At 40.7% G+C, this 19502-nt stretch overlaps 1 protein-coding gene across 2 annotated transcripts in view; it reads right to left on the reverse strand.

Moving 5' to 3' along the window:
* The window catches only part of inpp4b (inositol polyphosphate-4-phosphatase type II B), a 99112-nt gene that overhangs the window by 22156 nt on the left and 57454 nt on the right, over positions 1–19502 (reverse strand). For both annotated transcript variants that reach the window (XM_080028675.1, XM_080028676.1), the window contains exons 8-10: positions 17677–17785; positions 7898–8081; positions 301–636 (exon numbers count right to left, since the gene is read on the reverse strand). In XM_080028675.1, coding sequence (XP_079884801.1) covers positions 301–636; positions 7898–8081; positions 17677–17785 — 629 coding nt within the window. The remainder of the gene's footprint in view (positions 1–300; positions 637–7897; positions 8082–17676; positions 17786–19502) is intronic.

The raw sequence follows: 19502 nt of genomic DNA on the forward strand, positions 1-19502 counted from the left end.
CTACTGTCTGTAGTGTGATGAAAAAAAAAATCCAGTGTTAATACACAGCCAAGGCTGGGTAAATGTATAAGTTGCTAGCTACTTGGGCTCTTACATACTCTTTGTTTACAAAACAGGTTAGAGAGCCTAGGCTGAGTATTAACACTGGATCTCGAGGAGATATTCACTGATTTTGACAAAACAATTTTTTTGTCAACAAGCATTCTGCCGAATCACTGACTCCACCTTTAAGATGTAAAGAAAACCATAACATGTCACAGCTTTTTGAACATTCTCTTAAAGCCTATAGGTCTCACTCACCCATTCCTCCTCGTCGTACTCTTTATGGTGAGGTATGGACTCTTGGTGCTTCAGCGTGTGAGTTCCCCCTTCTCCTCTGGTCGTGTTCTGTGATCCTTCCACATTATTACACATAGCCGACGGGCTGTGAGTGACCGACGGGGCCGGGCTATGTCCTGGGAGCCCCTGCACTGGGCTGTGGTTCAGCTCACTGTCCTGCTGGATGTGGCCTCCTCCTCCTCCCTGACCCACCGTCTGCTTCTGGTTCTTGGACACGTAGCCGGGCCGCGCCGCGTGGAGGGCTAGCAGTGCACTCTTCACCAATTCATCCTTAAGTGTGTGAACAAATTGTTCTGTCTGTAGCAAAGGGAGAGAGAGAGAGGGCCGATTGGGGGAAAAGACCGATAATAAAAGTTATTATTGGAAAGGAAAATGTAAGAGCTGAAAAAGCAGAAGAGACAGAGTGAGAGAGAGAGAGAGAGAGAGAGAGAGAGAGAGAGAGAGAGAGAGAGAAAGAGAGGCATTGGCCAAGCTAGTGAGTGGGGTGGGTGGAAGAAAATACTGGTGGAAGTCAGTACGGTAAGCTTGGAAGTGAGCGGATACCTTTTTACCGAGGAAGCAACAAGGAAAATGAAAAGTCTCCTTCATCGTAAAAGTATCTTCTGCTCTCCATTACGGCAACGCAGCCGGTGAGCAACAAAAACAGCAACAAACAACAAACAATTCAATTACTCTCCCTCCCTCTCCCCCCTCCCTCCCTCCCTCCCTCCTTCTCTTCCTCCCTCCCTCCCTCCCTCCCTCCTCCGAGCAGAGCACACACACTTCCTTTGATCTCTGATTCACCAGCTACTGTAAGATGATGATGATCCCTGTACCAAGGAGACTAGCCTCTCGCCACCACCGCAACTGCATAAAAAAACCCCGATAAGGGCTCTCAAGAGTAATTGAGTTAGCGCCGCAATAAGCAATTTTATTACCACAGCAACATGCCTTCTAACAAAGCAAGAGCCAGGTCCGCCATGAAAAGAAACCGCCAAGGTCATTACATACATATATATCTGCCACACAAACACTCATTCCCTGCTGCTGCCGGCCTGATGTGGACTGAATAGAGAATGTGTTGAGGAGTAGACTTAGTTAGCAAATCATTTGACTACTGTCGCAAATAACCCCAGGCCAGTCTAGTCCTGGTACCAGACACGTATTTGTGTGTGTGTTTGTGTTTTTGTTTGTGTGTGTGTGTGTGTGTGTTTGTGTGTGTGTGTATATATGCATATGTAGCTATTTATTAATTTTTCTGCGACCTAATGATAATATCTCTTTTTATTCAGTTTAAGTGATCTCGTTATTTTGATGCACATTTTATATATGATAAATATAGGCCTGCTGATATATTCTGTAATTGTTTACAATGTCTAAAGCATTTTTTGTCAAATATTATACTATATTGAAATGTTAATAAAGTTATTAAAAAAAGAAGAAAAAAAACTTTTATGGGCTTCAGTTCTGACCCATTGACATAAAGCAATGTGGACTTGTCATCAGTCCTGACATACTGCATGTGCAAATGACCTGTCAGCAGTTTAACAGAGGAGGGACTGTCACTTCTCTAATTGGCTCATTTGCGTAATTATGTCGTCACTCATCCAACTATCCACTTAAACACATGGAAAGTCTTAATTATGTTTAAAAGTGTATACATGTTGTCTTCTTCTCTTACATAGTGTCGACAGCTTAGGGGTACTTTTACATTTGGATGCAACGCTCCAGTCAATCACTTTCAACAGATTTCTGAGGATCTATCACATACTCAACAAGGAAGATCTTTTCCTTTGCAGGGGAATTTCTGTTATTTCTTTATTTTTCAAATGTTCTCTGTCTCTTATATGCACAATTCTTTAAAGCTTATATATTGGACCTACAAGCTTTGTGTCTGACTCTTGTATGTCTTTCCATCTTTTTTTAACATTATAATAGCCAACTGTCTTAAAGTGTACCATGTGTACTGAACACCCTTACTGTGTCATCCACCTGCTGGCTTTACTCCACTATCACCAACCTTCCCAACACTGACTTCTTACTTTGAGCAATTTTCCAAAATATCCGTCTCCTTACGAAATGGCAACTTACTTTGAGAGTGTATTCTTTCTTGTATGATGCAGCTACAGTTTGTTTGAGTCATTAAGACAAGGGTTCTCAAACTTTTGATAGCTGAGGGCCAATTTAGGAACCCAACATTGGACCGAGGGCCGCCGAAGGAAAACAAATTATAAAACTGAAATAATTTCAATGGCCAGCGTCTTTGCGTCTTTACAGTTTACATGTATTGGTCAGCATCCAATACTGTGTAATTAACACATTTAAAGTAATAAATGAAGGGCTAGGTCTCATTTCAACATTGGGGAACACACATTAAAAGCGGGGGTCTGGGGGTTGTCCCCCAGAAAAATTTGAGGTTCGAACACTTCATTTTGTGCATTTTGGTTAATTTTTATGCAGTAATTTGTGTCTTCTGTATTTATTTATGGTGGAAATGTTAAGGAAAAGACAACTCGCTCCCATTGACACACATCTAATGGAATATAAATCAAGGCACTGAGGCATTCTGTATTGCATTCAAATATTTATTCTACTTTATTGTTCAAAACTTTCTACACATTGAAAACGTATCACGTTTTTTTTGTAGGACTCACTACTCATGATGCAGCAGCAGTGTTAACTATTATGACACTATACATTGGAAATAAACAGGGTGGGCTATCAGCTGTCAACTAGGCAGATAGTTCCATGGCTATCAGCAGCTAGCTAACGTTAGTTTGTTAGCTAAACTTTAGGCAAAAGAGTTAGAAACCAGATTATGTTAGCATCCATCCTTAGACACTTGACCTAATCTAATTCACCTTGAATGTGAGAAAGTGCATCGTATTGGGCTTGACAAGCTCACTATCTAACAACTTACATTGGGACCACTACACTGCCTGCTGCACTGCGGGAGGCTGACCAGCCGTCTGCAACGAGAGGCAGAGGCCAGCCGAACTTAGCAAGTTTAATAAGTGGGGAAAGAATACAAACGATTAGGAGGGATATTTAAGTGTTTCGACCCCTCGCATCCCCTCCGTGCGTTTCAATAAAAAAAAAAAATATATGATTTTTTTTTTTTTTAATAATTCATAATTCAATGCGGGCCGCGGGCTGCCAGATATGCTTCCCGCGGGCCGCACTTTGAGAACCACTGCATTAAGAGAACAACACACTATTCCATCTAAACCTGGGTTCAAAAATGATTAAAACAAATATTTGAAGACTTATAATAATAATAATTGATAGGATTTATTCCCTAAGGAATATAGCGCTTTATTCCCTAAGGACTCAAAGCGCTTACATGGTTCCAGGTTCAATTCGTTCACACACAGTCATACTGGTGGTGGTAAACTACGAGAGTAGCCACAGCTGCCCTGGGGCAGACTGACAGAAGCGTGGCTGCCATTCAGCGCCAACGGCCCCTCCGACCACCACCTCAAACATACAGTAGTCATACACATTCACACCAGGCAAGGTGGGTGAAGTGTCTTGCCCAAGGACACAACAACCATGACACAGGTGGCCGGGCGGGGATCGACCCGCCATGCCCACAGTCGCCCTAACTGGCGACTGTGGGCATGAAATGGCTAATTTAATGAATATTTGAGGAGAGAAAGCAAATTATGACTCCACTAAAAATGAAATTGTGTTTAATTCATATCCATTTTTAATTGCCTTGTATGGATCCAAATGGCTTCCATTACTGTAAGGTAATGATGTGAGAGCCGGACTCTATGGGAAAGACTATGTGAGCGTAATAACCTGAGAAGAAGCACTTTCAACTGAAACACTAATCTGTGATGTGCACAATAGTATACGAAGAGGTTAAGAGATAAAAATATTTGAAAAATATTTAGGCCTAAGTGAAAATGTCCCAAATGACTTAAAAAAATGAGTGACGCTTGATTCAGCAACCAAACCCTTTAACAGGAAATAGAAATTCCAAATGTTAATTCATATTCAAATTGAACTCTGCTTATCTGACCTCAATGTTAATTTTCATATCTATGAGACCATGTATTATTCATTGTCTTTGCCTGAGATGAACAAAGCCACACACTGTATTTAAAACAATCTGGGTCATATTTGCACTTCTTAACCACAGGGTCAGAGAACTCATGTATTTGACTAAGCCAGTGTGTGCTCATACAAATAACTTTTTTATTCATATTTTCTATTTAATGCGATCCATGCATTTCCGTTGTGGGTAAAAGGGGAGTTTATTATGTTAAGAAAGAAGAATATCAATCAACAAACCAATCATTTATTAACATCCCTAAATAAATATTCAGCAAGTACCGAGAAACATATATCCTTTAAGATCAGAATGTACAGCAAAGTGTAGAAAAACATAGAGGCTCATTCCTCAGAAGCAGCAGACTACGGGTTCGAGTCCAGCCCGTGGTCGTTCTCTGCATGTCATTCCCCTTTCTTCCCCATTTCATCTCTGTTTCTCCAAAACTGTCTAATAAAGCATAAAATGGCCCAAAAATGATCTTACAAAACAATAAATAAAAAAGACAAACTGAACTATAGGATCCATATAGATCTTGTGTTCAAATGGGAAACTATCAGACCTACCCTCCTTTGGGCACAGGAGAAAAGCACCGTAACTTCATTTTTTTCACCAAGGCTAAACCGAAAGCAACTTTGCTCCTCCTAGTGCAAAGACTATACGCCTTAGCCTAGCTCATCTACACCTACCCGTTTTTAAAGATCTAAAAACGCTGAAAATCCCCCAGGGGAAGAATTCTGTTGCTAAGTCTTTTATTTCACTATATATCTGCTGATGTGATCTTGACTGAGCAGAAGTCAGAAAGTACCTCTGTGGGCTGCGGGGAAAAAAGAAAGAAAGTTACGTTTGATCTGAAAGAAAGAAAGAAGAGAAAACTGAAGAAATCTATTCACCCTGAAATGGTTTTAGAACAGTTTTTTACCCTCAAGGATGAGAGGAGGATTTTGGAGTTAAAAATAGAGCTTGTTTCACCTTACATAACTTCACTGGAGAGGTGAGAACGCTGAAAAGGAAAGAGCTGGTCAGATTCCAAAGGCACTTGGCTGTGAGGACACTCAGTCATTATTGCGTATATCACCTCTACACATCCATAATTCAACATAATCATGCATGGAACCATCAAATCGGCAGCTCTTTTTCCCACGTAATGATTACAGCTCGAAATGCTTAACTTGTCCTAGGAAACATCTGGAGGGAGGGGGTTGGAGATGCGTTGCAATCGCCATTTCACTGTGATTATCATCAGAGCGAAATTATTATTATCTTCATCAACAGAATCATTATACCATGTAAAGACAAGAAGAAAAAAAACGCATCTGCTGTGCTGTGTCCAATAATGCTAATTTTAGAATGTGCCAAGGAGAAGTGTTAGGGAGTGAAATGTTGTATTAGGCTCCCAGTCTTGCAGTCACTGTGAACCAAGAAATAAAAAGTCTGTAGCTGTTTCATGTTTCCCAGATTCTCCGAAGGTGAGTCTCTCTCTCTCTCTCTCTCTCTCTCTCTCTCTCTCTCTCTCTCTCTCTCTCTCTTTTGAGGAAAAACTTCACACTCACACTGCAGAGACACACTCTCAAATGCATCCAGCTTTATGTATGTGTGTGTGAGAAGGATATCAAATACCTACCTCTTAAGTTTGAGCACAGAGTTTATTTTTTTATTTTTTTTTAAGTGTGTGTATGTCTCTCTATGTCAATTCCTATTTAATGTTTCTTGGTAAGTCAGTTCATAACATGAACCAAGCGCCTGCAGATTCTGACTGTTGTGGGCAGATCAACTACTTGTAGCAGCATTAGTATGTAGTGCTTGATAATTCTGTAAAAAAAAAACTGGCATGGAATGCATTGCAATTGCTCCTGGCTAGCCTATTGTTTAATGGACAGATATGTACTAAGCTAATAAAAACATTTCCCAAATTGAAGTCTTGTGAGGGAAATGTGTGATTGTGTGCTATATAAACAAAACTGATTAGACCACTAGAGTCTGTGTGTGTATGTGAGCGCATATGTCTATGCGTGTGTCTGTGGAGTAATTACTGATGGAAAACGTGAAAAGGGGTTGCTGTTCATGATTGGAGGATTTGAGGCTTGAAGAGAGTGATGCCAATTGACACCAGCTTTAAAAGACATACAAAACACACAATTTCACACCTCCATAACCCCTCAAACAAACGCACGCATGCACACACACACACACACACACACACACACACACACACACACACACACACACACACACACACACACACACACACACACACACACACACACACAGACACACACACACACAGACACAGACACACAGCTTGAGATCTTAATCAGAGAGCAGCCCTCTGCTTGTGCTGACCAGGGCAGGGGTTTACGTGGCCAGTGTGTGCATGTCTAATCAAGGATGAGAGGAAGTGGTGACAGAGCGAATGTACCAATTAGGCGAAGCTGATTGGGCTCTATTCCACTGTGGCAAAAACAATGTCTCCCTCAACAGATTGCAATCTGACAGCACCAGATGTAATTCATTAATTACACTGATAAAAAACGCCTCCAACTCCATAAACCTCCAGGCTGCTACTCGCTTTTGTTGGTTTGGCTTCTATACGATGAGTTATGAGTTTTTCTCCCGAGGTTGTCTGCTTAGTGTGTGCCATGCAACCGTGTCCAAGCAACTGCAGGATACGAAGATTTAAAGGTACAGTGTGTAATACAGCAGAATTTTGCCGTCATCTAGTCGAAAGTTCTAGATTGCAACGCTTCCTTGCTAACACCTAACTTAATAATTCTATGGTACTTCTTCTTCGTCTTCCAACAGGTCCATTTACGGCGGACAGCCATTATACAGTAAATAAAATCGCCCAAGGCCTTTCAGTTTGTACGTCCTGTGCTACTATAGAAACATGGCGGTGGACCATGGTGGCCCTTATGTTGATATAAAAGGCTCATTTTAGGGTAATAATAAATAAAGTTTTATTTTCAAGTGATTATACACTAATGAAAACATTCCCTTTCTAACAAGTCTTTTCTGGAAAGACGCCAGATCCCTTTACCCACCGCACTTTTATAATTATATTGAGAATTTATAAATTTGCAGATTTAGCTCGCAATTAAACTAGTTGAAGGCAATTACCAGAGCTGGTATCGAGTCACTCCTCTGAGAAGTTAAGTAAGCATTTAAAGTTTCACAGTCAGTTGAAGCCAATACATAGACCTTAAAAACTCCACAGATTGTGGAAGTGTAGCCTACCAGAAAAAAAGTTATTGGTTATAGAACCCCTCAGCAAATCATTACATATGTTTTGGACGAGTTTACTTTAAGATTTAAAAGAACTTATCGCTACAGGTAAAGATTAGGCTAAAACTTTTTTTTATAAAGCTGAGGAATTAGCTGACGGTGATTGGTGAAATGTCCAAGAATAACAGTTGAGTTGTTGAGTATTGCAGCACCTACAGAGGAACAAAGGGAACATGCAGGGGGACTTGAAGGTTTGTGTGTGTGTGTGTGTGTGTGAAGGGGTTTTTGGGTTGTGCTCACCTTGTCAGACAGGTTCTTGAGAGCCTCAGTGAGTCCCAGGGCAGAGTGGTCCTGTGCGGCCCGCAGCAGCTGGTCTGCCAGGCTGCTGATGAGAGGCTGCAGCAGGCTCATGGTGCTCAGGACCTCATGGGCTTTGGCTGTGAGCTCTGGAGAGTAGTAGATACACTGGTACGCAGTGCTGAAGCTGCGGGGAAGAAGGGGTAAAATACATCATCAAAACATCAATTCGTTGTTTATTTTATATATCATTTTTATTTTTAATGCTATTATTATAAACAAATCTATTTGTTTTACATCCATTTATCTATAATTGTATTTAATTTATTATATAAATATACTGTATTTCTTTTAATATTTATTTTTCATATACAGTATGTTTACAAAAATGAATATCTAAAAGCTAAAGGAGAGGTAAAGGGTGATTGTTTCATTAACATTTAAAAGTTTCTTGTAGTCTTTAAGTAAAAGCTTGCGCTTTTCTATGCCAATATTTTTTGTGGTCAGACCAAGCATAGCATCTGTAACAAAGATTATTATCATAAAACACTTACATATTGAACACATCAAATATATTATATTAGTATTACTGTTTGTGGCCTATGTGGTGCACCATTCCTAGTTGCTTTGTGCAAAAAACGCCCCTATACAATCCCTTTGTTTAGCCTGAGCGCCCCGCTGTGAATAACAAGCTTTTTTCATAGCCAGCAATAGCACCTGATTGTATTGACCTTACATCAAAAGGTGTAACCTGACAACATGAAATAATCAAACACAGTGTGGCTCTCTTTGAGGAAGGGGACTGAAAAAACATGTACATGGGGGAAGCTCTCATTGTTATCTACAGTAACAACTGCTGGAAATCTTTACAGCGACTATTTTCTCATCTGTTCAAAAATGTGTTATACAATCTGAAATGGCCATTGAGTGTGGAGGGCAAGTAACAACAAACCAAAGAAAATAATGTTTTTCAATGTTTTTCGTTTACTATATAACACAAGATCATCCTGCACACATTTCTGAGTCATTATTTTAAGTTCAGTTTAAGATACATTTATTAATAGGTTGATTAACACAAGGCTGTATTGAAATGTGTCTTTTCGCATATCCCGTCTCACACCACTCTCCAAAGGGGGTCCTCGCGCAGGGTCAGCTAAAGTACAGCGCCGCCTGGAGTAGTGCTGGGGTCAAGTGCCTTGCTCAAGGACATAATGGTAGAGATGGTGGGCACCATAGATGTAATACCAGCCACCACTTGTTTTACAACTAACATCCTCTTGTCCGATGCCGGGGATCAAACTAGCGACCTCATGGTTACTGGTCAGCACAACTTTCCGCTAAGCCATCACCACCATTTGTTGCTTTTTTGGCTACAAATGTACAGCAGTAACTCTTTCCAGGTACCCAGCGTGAACTTGTCAAATTGGACCTGCAGTCCAATGTCAACCCATTTTAGCTTTATGAATAATGAATCCCTCTCCCTTCATTTATAGCGAGCTATTTAATCTCAGACGAAAACACCTTTTGTCAGCTCCTCGACTCGGTGCAAAATCACTCCGATCAAACGTTCTCCCCGGTAAAATTCCAGTGACTTTCAATGAGTTTCCTTTTGACTTCCTGCCACCATCATTTGCAACCCTCCCAGCTAGTTTAGAGTCAGCTCTGCAAGCCTCTATGTAGGCCAGACCCCAGAGGCAGATCCTAAGGCATAATTGGCATGAGCAAAGAGCTGCCATAATACAATATTCTCTGCAGCACCGCTAATATTTTGGGAAATATTAAGGGAAAAGAAAGTGTTTCCCCTTAGAAGTCGACCTGTGTGGAACAACACGACCTGAAGTTTCAATAAGAATGAAAATCTGAAAGACTTATGAAATGAGGCGTTCTGTATAGAAGGTACAAGGCACATAACTACGTCTTTGACCGGCTAACTTTTAAAAATATTGGCCTTGTTGTTACAGCTAATGAGTCCCCTGGAGGACTGCCACCCACAAGCTCAAAGCTAAATCAAAAGAATCACTAAGTGAGACAGAGACACAGGGCAGACAGTGTGAAAACCTTCACCCCATACAGCACCACCGTCTCTGGCAGACATCTGATACAGTCACCTTCACATGCTCGAGATTTCATCCACAAAGAAAACCATTATTAAATAATCTGCAGAAACAGTTCAGCTACAGTTCCCGCTGCCTCATAAAGCCCAGAGCTAAACTAAAATATCCATCTCACCACAGACACTCTCTGTTTGAACTGCTGCCCTCCGACAATTAAAACACGAACAAACAGATTGAAAAACAGTTTTTAATCAAAAAGCCATAACTGCACTTAACGCTATTTGAATAATATTAAGGATGAATCATGCAGCGAATGTCTTGTATGTGTGGTGTGTTGTGTTTATATCATTTTACTTGCTTTTTGTCTCTTTTTCAGTGTTATAGAGGCTCTTTTATATCTACTTACATGTTAAACACTTCTCTGATGTTTGCACTGAAATGATTGCATCCAATTTCGTTGTACAATGAACCATGACAATAAAATAATGTATTCTATTCTAACAAAGTAAAGTCTGTAAAACCCCTTGATTCCCTTTGATTGTACATTCATTTGAATACATTATGCGGAACTAAAGAGAAGGAGCCCTCTACAGGACTGCAACAATAGAGATACTTCAAAATAGAGGGGAAAGTGGTCGGAAGAGGACATTTACTTGGGCTATACTGCGATTCAAATAAAAGCACCGTTGACTCATAAGTACAAATCCGATCCCATTAGAGAGCCTATGCAGAGGCAATAATGAATGTTGGGAGCGACCACCTGATGCTACAGGACGGAATTGATCCCCTCCAAGGCTGGCTATGGCAAAGGCACTTTAATTGCCTCATCAGCATTGCTGTCAGTCCAAACAGGTCTACCATGGGAGCAAAACCATACAAAGGTAAAAACAAACAAAAAAAAAACAGAATACATTTGTGAATTCAGAGTTAATTAAAGGCCAACGGGGATGTTGCACACCACTATCTGATTGTGATTTCAAACCCCGGGTATATTTATAATCCCTGATGTCATTTGGGGGGAGCGCTGTGTTTGCCAAGCTTTTTAAAACATGGTGCCAGTAGAGACAGGAGGTGGACACAAACAAGTACAATACAAACCAATACAAAATCTGTAAAAAAAATACTTGGCCTACATGTGTGGAGCTTGGAATATTAATCTGTGGTTGAATGTGTGTGTCAGAGAGGTGGTTATTGATCCTTGCGGTAATGTCATTGTCGTACATGATATATTAATAATGGAATAAATCCAAAAGCATAAAATCTTTCTACTTGTCTGGGGTCTTCTGTTGGCAGGACTTAGCCTAGACTCACTGCACACATGAACTCATAAAAGGCCTCCTACTTTTCAAATACTTTATACTTTTGATTAAAAAAGCTCCCAGCAGAACTTGTTATTTACTCTTTGTTTGATGGTAGACCCATTTCAAGTCGAGATCTGGATGGATTTCTTTCAAGGTAAACATTTCTTTCTAATAAATTCGCCATTTTATCAGACCATTCTGTTTGATTGGAATCAATGGCTTTGTTTTGCCTTGAGGCATTCTATTATCTGTAATGATTACAGGGGAAGTGGAAAATTCTTTGAAAACAAAAGAAAACGTTACATGCCTTTTTGTATTAGTATAGGTTTCAACAATTCCTGCTGACAGGACCCATGCTGTGAATCTTTACGCCAGAGGTTGTTTTGATTGTGTACAACCCCTGTGTTTACTGTATGTTAATGTTTATTGATATTCATAACATGAGTGTGTGAGCCATTTGTCCAGCAACTATGTCAACTTTTTAGTCTACACACTCTTTATGAATATGTATATGTATGTCTAAAGACCCCGGAGACTCATTAGAACACATTTGCATACATGCACTACAGAGCATTTCAAGTGAACTGATTTTTCTTGTTTTTTTAGCCTAAAGGGACAAACTAATGACTAACACATCGGTCTACAAGGTTGTCTTTGGAGTTTTGAAACCAAATTGATGTACAAGTTGAATTTTACTGTGGAAAAACGCTATTTTTTCATGTTCCAAAAAAATCCCTACATGTATGCAGACTTTGGGAGAGCTCTCAAGTGTGCTCACAAATTGTATTTCACCGCAATTATCTCAAAGTGGAGCTACAGTGACCGAAAGAGGATTATTTGCGCAGACACCATTAGACAGCGCACATACATTTTAAACAAGGATTTATTATCACACTCATTTTCTTAATAGTGACCAGCATACTTACACCGTATGGCAGCCTGTCAGCAATGCATTGTACATGGGGAATCTGTGTTTTGTGATATTTTTGTCATAAACCATATTCAGTATGGTCATTTTAGTGAACTCATACATGTATAGGTCAACACATGTAAGCTGATCGAAGACACCCATTCCCGATTCCAAATTAATTTTCCAGTCTGGCCTTGGAGGCAAGTTTGAGCTACACTACCTCTGTACTTGTACTACTTTGCAACTTGAATATACGTTTCCTTTCAGGTGTAGCACCTCCAGACTCTATTACGTGATGTCGGAACACCATTGTTGGGAGAGCAAATGCTTTTATGCTTTTAGAGGTAATTCTTGTCGGACCCAAGACACTCATTGATAATGTATGATAATGGATTCTTCTCAATGCCTCCTCATTTCCATGTGCACATTGGGTGCACCACACACCGCCAGTCATGAAAACACTGAAGATGGGCTGCCATTCCGTCTGCACATTATGTATAGAGTACTTGACTGTGGGTTGCATTATGAAATCTTCTTTCAATTCAAGTTTCACACAGACAGACAGCCCTGATTCACCAGGGAAAATAACATTATCCACATTAAGAGTGTAACGATACATCGATATAGAATTACATATCGATTTATTGGTGAAGTTAGAACCGTATCGATGCAAAGCCCAAACATCGATGCATAAAGAAATTTGACTATCTCTCTGCACGTCTGTGTGTGATACTATTTCCAATAAAAACATTTTAGTTTGTTTTTCATTTATAATCTGGAAGAGCTCAGAAATAAAATTGTAAAAAAAAAATATATATTTTTTTGTGAGTTGATATGAATGTAACAGTTCATGTTAAATGGGCATATAAGATATCGTCTAATATCGACTGCAGGCGCCTAAATTGAAACGATGGAAGTCGTATAGTGGCAGACTGAAACCAGATATTTACATCCCTAATCCACATGCTCACAGTTAAGTCTTCTAACAGGTTACTAAACCAGCAGCAACCAGCTTCTTGGTTTTCCTAAATGATCAATAGGACTTGGTTTATACCAGTAATGAGAGGGAGAACACCGCTGGGCCCAAAGGCCTCATTAAGCCGGCATCTCCATTAATTAACACTGGAGAGGAAATGAATGAAGAGCTTGTGGCCTGCCGCTGTCAGCCAGCAGGGATAAAATGCAGCTACGTCAGCAAAGAGCCGGCAGCGCTCCAGGTGACTGCCAAAGCCTCCTTCATCATCCAGACAGCACGCTTTAAAGGTGGAGTCAGCCATTCTGGAGAAGGCTTGTTGTCAAAATCACTTTGTGTCAAATATCAGTGAATATCTCCCCATGATCCGCTACCTGACCGTACTGTGTGTGTGTGGTGCTATGAACAAATATCCAGTGGAAATACACAGCCTAAGCTATGTAAACGGGCGCGTAAACAAAGCGTATGTAAACAAAAGGCCCCACCATAGCTAGTTTTACCCGTTTACAGAGCCTAGGCTGTGTATTAACTCATGATTTCTTTTGCGCAAACACAGATTTTCACTGATTACAACAACAAACCATTTTCCGGAATCGCTGACTTCACGTCTTAATAACAGTTCCTTCACCAGAACACTGCCACATGGCTTCGTAAAGATTATCCTCAGCCCGCTATGGAAACATGTTGGAAGATATGAACTCAAACCAGATTCTTTCGACTGCAGAAACTCCATCTGCTGCTGAATCCTCCACTGGGCAACGGTCTTACAAAAATTCTCAGAATAACAGCCAACAGTTTCCCCTGAGAGATTCAGACACAAGCTAGAGATCCTGATCTGAGAGCGGATACGCCTCAAGGCTAGTGCCAGCGCCCCTCTCTCAACCTGGAGCAGGCTGACTCCAGAACAGGCACACACACAACTAACTAAAAAGCTTCTGTCCATCGGCACGCACTCCCAGCCACTGCCAACCAATGTCCCAGTCCCTGAACACACACAGTAATCCTTGGAGAGAGAGATTTTTTATTGGACAACATGCTGCTAGTCACATTATATTCTGAACATCAACCCCCAAGAGACACTATTAAGTTTGTGCAATGTTAGTTTCAACCACTTCTCTGTGAGCCAGAAATGTGTCATTCGGGCACACAGGCGGCTGGGTCAAAGTGACAGGGCTTCCTTCCTCTCCGTTACACCCAGACAGACAGAATCCAAAGACACATGTAGAGAGGAGCTCTGCTGCACAGCTTCGGCCCCAACTAAGCACAGCAGCTGACCTTACAAACAGGACTTTATAGCTTTCTCCTAAAAGACTGTTCACAAGCCAAACCATATACTAGTGTATATCTCCTACTCCCGTACATGTGTAATAAAAACTCATAAGACACGATAAAGCTATAGTGCGTAACTTTTCAATGAATGTCGGTTACATTCAAGATATCGCCAAATCAGTTGACGCAAAGTTGATTAAGCCGATCAGCTCAACAAAACCCTCTTTATTTCTCAGTATAGCAGTGTATACAAACTGGTGTCGCCCTCTGACACTGGTAGCCTGGCTCCGCCCGCCCGCCTACTTCCGGCCAAATTAAATTTTCCCTTCAGTAGTCAATGAAATGAAGTACGATGGTCTGGTAGCACCAGGCTATGACACTGGCGCAGGAGCTCTGAAAAAATCCCAAGAAGCGCCCAAGAAATGTTTCAGTTGTTGATTCTACTGCTAAGAAAAAACCTAGACGTACAGCAGAAGGAATAAAATCCATTCATGATCACCAAAGGCTTTACCTCATGTAGATGCGCCAACAGTGTTGTTGTATTTGCTCAGAATTCGTCATGGGGGTGACAGAAGTTACGCACTATAGCTTTCACAACATCAGTCCAGGTAGGAGAGAATTGCCAATGTTCAGGTTACTACACAATCTATCTCTAAAAATAAAGTGTGTTGCATCGTTATGGAGATTATCTGAATAATTCAAAGCAGACTGTTAATGAGAGATTAGACCACCTCAGCATATCCACAGCTCTGTCTATAGGGTTCAATTAAAAAAGGATAAAAATGCGGTGACTTTTAAAACAGCCATTTAAATGGGACTGCATGCATTAATGAAAGATAAATGCGAGTGCCCTGTGTATACATGTGCAGGGTCTTCTGGAGGAATACTAAGTGTAAGCTATTGATTATACTCTGTCCTGGCTCATCCTGAGAGACAAACTACATTGCCTACTCTGGTCATTGCCAAGTTTTGGCCAATGCAGGTTTTTAATGGATCTAGAAAGAACCCCCCTCCACCTCCCCATTCTCTTCCAGTGTCCGGGGGAACAAAGACAAATGGCTATTTCATTCCCCCCTGGTAACACCTCTGTGCTCAGCTTCTCCTTTTTCTCCCCTTTCTCAATCCTTTTTCCATCCTTACACTGTGATGAATTAATCTCAGGTTGAAAAGCCAAGTCTCACATCTGGCCGCCTGTTCCCTTTTTATTAAATGTGATTACAAAAGGTCTGCTTCTGAAAGGGCAAGAAGACATACCGGGGAGATGTATAATGACGGGAGTCTGACTGTCACACATGTATCTTTTCCCTTTACCTCAAATAGATCACTGACTTTCTGTGCAATTAAGTGACTGCTATACTTGACTCTGACATTAAAGGGATAGTTCAATATTCTTGAAGTGGGGTTGTGTTATGTACTTGTGCATAGTAAGTCTGTTAGGGAAATGGCGTTGCTGCAGTTTAATTATACGTTAAATTAATAATTTTTTTAACTACTGATTTGCGGAACGATACCCTATTTGGCCAAAAATCCAATTTTCTGCCGACCCCCTCTCAAATAGTACAATGCTGACTTCTGCTACAGTGACGTTTCTTCCTAACTCCATAAAGTAAGTACCTCATACAACCCCACTTCAAAAATACTGAGCTATCCCTCTGAGTGCACTCATAATAAAACCATAAACCATAAAATAAGGAATGTTCTTCATTTAAAGTAAACATACAACATAATTACAACGGCCCCTTCGGGTACTTGGCGAAACCACAGCGAAACTTTATTCCCCTTTTTCTGACGATGACTGACAAATGACTTGCATTCCAGGTCAAACATGGATTAGCCTGAGCACTAGGGCTGCAGTCAGTTAGCCAGGCGGAAAATTGGAAAAATTTGAGCTACAGTGAGTCATTAGCTAAGTCAAATATGAAACAAAAAGCTCCGTCTCCCCGGAGGATTTCTTTCTCAAGTCTAATCTCTCATTCAAAGGAGATGATTGCACTTCAGCGGATTTTTGCAAAAATATGCTAACCTTATCGCAGTTCATGCTAGCAGATAAAACGGACCATCTTCTTCGGCAAATTCACTTGTGCACTTTAGCGTAAAAAAAAAAAAGAGGTCCTTTCTTTATTTCTCATTATCAGCCCATAGGGCCTCCAACTATTTTTCCCATCAACTTATCCATTTCATAGCCACACCTCAGCCCACTCCATCTTGCCTCCTCTCTTGAGCGGCAAACTCTGTAACTAATTGGATCTGGCATGCTCTGTAATGACTTTGCACTCTATGGGGAGCTTTGGGGGAAAAATCACCCTTCATTTCTCCTGGCATCACTCAAGTGACCACATACTGAACACCAATGACATATACCTTCCATTCTGCTTTCCAAAGGGCAAGGACAGCAAAATGCAAATGATACTGCTGATCTCAGGTTGGACCCAGGCATATGGATATCTTGCCCCAAATAGCACTTTCAGTCAGTGTATGTGCATATATAAATATCTTTGTATGTGTGTGTGTGGTCGGCGTAACACTGTCACAGTGGTACGGTTTCATTTTTATTTTTGTGTATTTGGTACACTACTTTAATGCAAAATAAAAAAAGCCATCATATTCAACACAAGCTTCAAAGAGCTCCTGAGTGGACCATTGAGATGTTATAGTTTTTATTTCTTTTGATACCTATTTTTCAATTTGAATATTCTTCAAATCTACTTTTACAGCAAGTGCAGGAGAATATGTTGAAAAATATGATTTTTTTTTTTACAACACTCCAGAATCACAGACTCATCTGGTAGTCATTACTCATGGAGTGTTGTCCATTTGCACTCTACACATGCTTGTAGTAATAATATTTGATGTGAAATTCTTCATTCATGTTAAGAGCAAGCTTCAGCTGGCAGCAAAAAAGTGTTGCTCTTCAGTGACAAGTTAACCTACAACTTCAGGAGGAGGAATTTTTAATTGTTTTGCCTCCCAATCAACAAACCTTTTCCATCATGCCTGCGTTGCCTCCAGTCAAATTTTAGCTTTCAGAGGCAGTGAGGTACCGGTCGAAATCCAGCATTTCTCGGCTCTAAGTATCTGTATGGGGCTTGGTAAAATCAAGTCCATGGGCCAGGGACAAATGTGTCTGTCACTATCAATTATGTCCAAGTTAAATTCATTTGTCGATACGAACCTTTTTTCCAACTTAGCGTGTGTCCTTCATTAAATCAGCCTTTAGGAAACATTCCTCCTACACCATGGTGCACTAGTTTGACAGGGAGGTTTATTTCCCTTACCTCTTTTTCTCTGCTTCATATCTGCTCAGGAGACGCTGCAGACCGCCACACTTGAAGCCCTGGAAGTGGGCTGCAGGAGCACCCACGGTGACCACGTCATAGAACGCATCTGTAAAGAGAGGAAAGAGTCGTTTTAAAATAATAATTATACACTTTAAAGGTGCACTATGTAACTTTGGGTGTGTCAGAGAAGTTAAAATGTTCTAAGGTATATTCTTATTTTCTTCACAATAAAAATGGGATCCCTGGAATACTGTTTGAAGTTACAAATCTATCTTAAAAGTTACTGTTTCACTGTTGTTGTTTACAGCAGCAGGGCCCATAGTTTGGTTTACGTCATAGAATGCATCTGTAAACAGAGCAAATAGGGGTTTTAAAATAATTATAATACACTTTAAAGAGGACCTATGATGCTTTTTGACTTTTATGATATAAACGTTGTTATGATGATTCATAGTCATGCTTAACCATACTAAATTATCAAATAATGACTTACATGCATTTCGACGTATTCCCTGCTGACTGTCTGGGGTGTCTGTGCAGAGCACTAGACACTATTCTAGCCAGTCGAGAAGTCACGTGTTCAGAGCGGTCTAACCCTTTGTAACCCTGTGACGTCGCATGTAACCCTGGGACGTCACCACGCGGATGTTTCCATGTATGGTAATGCTGTCACTTCCCTGTTCGCGTCTGCCTCGCGTCTGCCTCGCGCCCTTATAGGTCCATGCTCGCGCTTCCCGCCACTGAAAGTGTTCCGGAAGGAAGGTAACCAATCACAACGGAGTGGGGTTTGCAGGAGGGGGGGAGGGTAGCGGAGATGGCCGATGCACAGGCGGAGGGAGCGGAGATTGCCGAAGCACACACACTCAAGTGTTGACAGGACGTGCTGGATCGCCAAAATAAGAGAAAGAGCTTCCCGAAAATCTACATAGTTTTTTGTGATGTGATTCGTGTCAGGTTGCTCTATAGCAGTGTAAAACAAGAAATTAAGACCAGAAAAGTAGTATAATAGGTCCTCTTTAAGGTGCACTATATAACTTTGGGTGTGTCAGAGAAGTTACAATGTTCCAAGGTATATTCTCATTACTGAATAAAAACACTTTCCTCACAGGAAAATGTGAACCCTGGAACACTGTTTGAAGTTAGCAAGCTTACTGAAGGTACTGTTTCACTGTTGTTGGGCCCACAGTTTGGTTTACAAACATATTCTAGTCTCCCGTTTGGTGTCAGGTGCCTCAAAATAAATACTTTTTTGATTTATGATGACATAATTATTCAATACTAAGAATTATATGTAGAGAAAATATATTTAGTAAACAAACTGCTGGCTCTGCACATGTAAACAAATCCCCCTCCCTTGAAACTGCACAGTGCACTTTTAATTGTATAGCTCCTTTCATTCAAGAAATGCAGGTCAAAAAGTGCCTTATACAATATAGAGAGTGCTTTATGTATGATGTATAATACATGTATAATGCAGCACCTTGGAAACCTCTGCACTGATCAGGACCTTGAGGTGAGAAAAATGAGATTCAGAAAATAAACTATCCCTGTCAAAGTCGGTTTTTCAATTTCAAACGCCAACATCATTTTGAGTCAGCGGTTTGAAGAAATACCCTCTGCAGGTACACCTCTACTAAGTTTTACATCAACAGTTAATGGCACGAGGATTGATTCAATCTTTCTGAATATGCCGTGCAGCTGTGTCTAGGCATTTAGTTCACATTAAAATGTCAAAAGTTATACGGCCGATTTCCTTGCAAGGTGTTACCTTTTATAACCTGCACACGGGGAATTTTTCAGCCCCACACTATATTTATGCACAC

Source organism: Ammodytes marinus, assembly GCF_949987685.1.
Source record: "Ammodytes marinus genome assembly, chromosome: 6".
In the NCBI taxonomy this organism is placed as follows: Eukaryota; Metazoa; Chordata; class Actinopteri; order Uranoscopiformes; family Ammodytidae; genus Ammodytes; species Ammodytes marinus.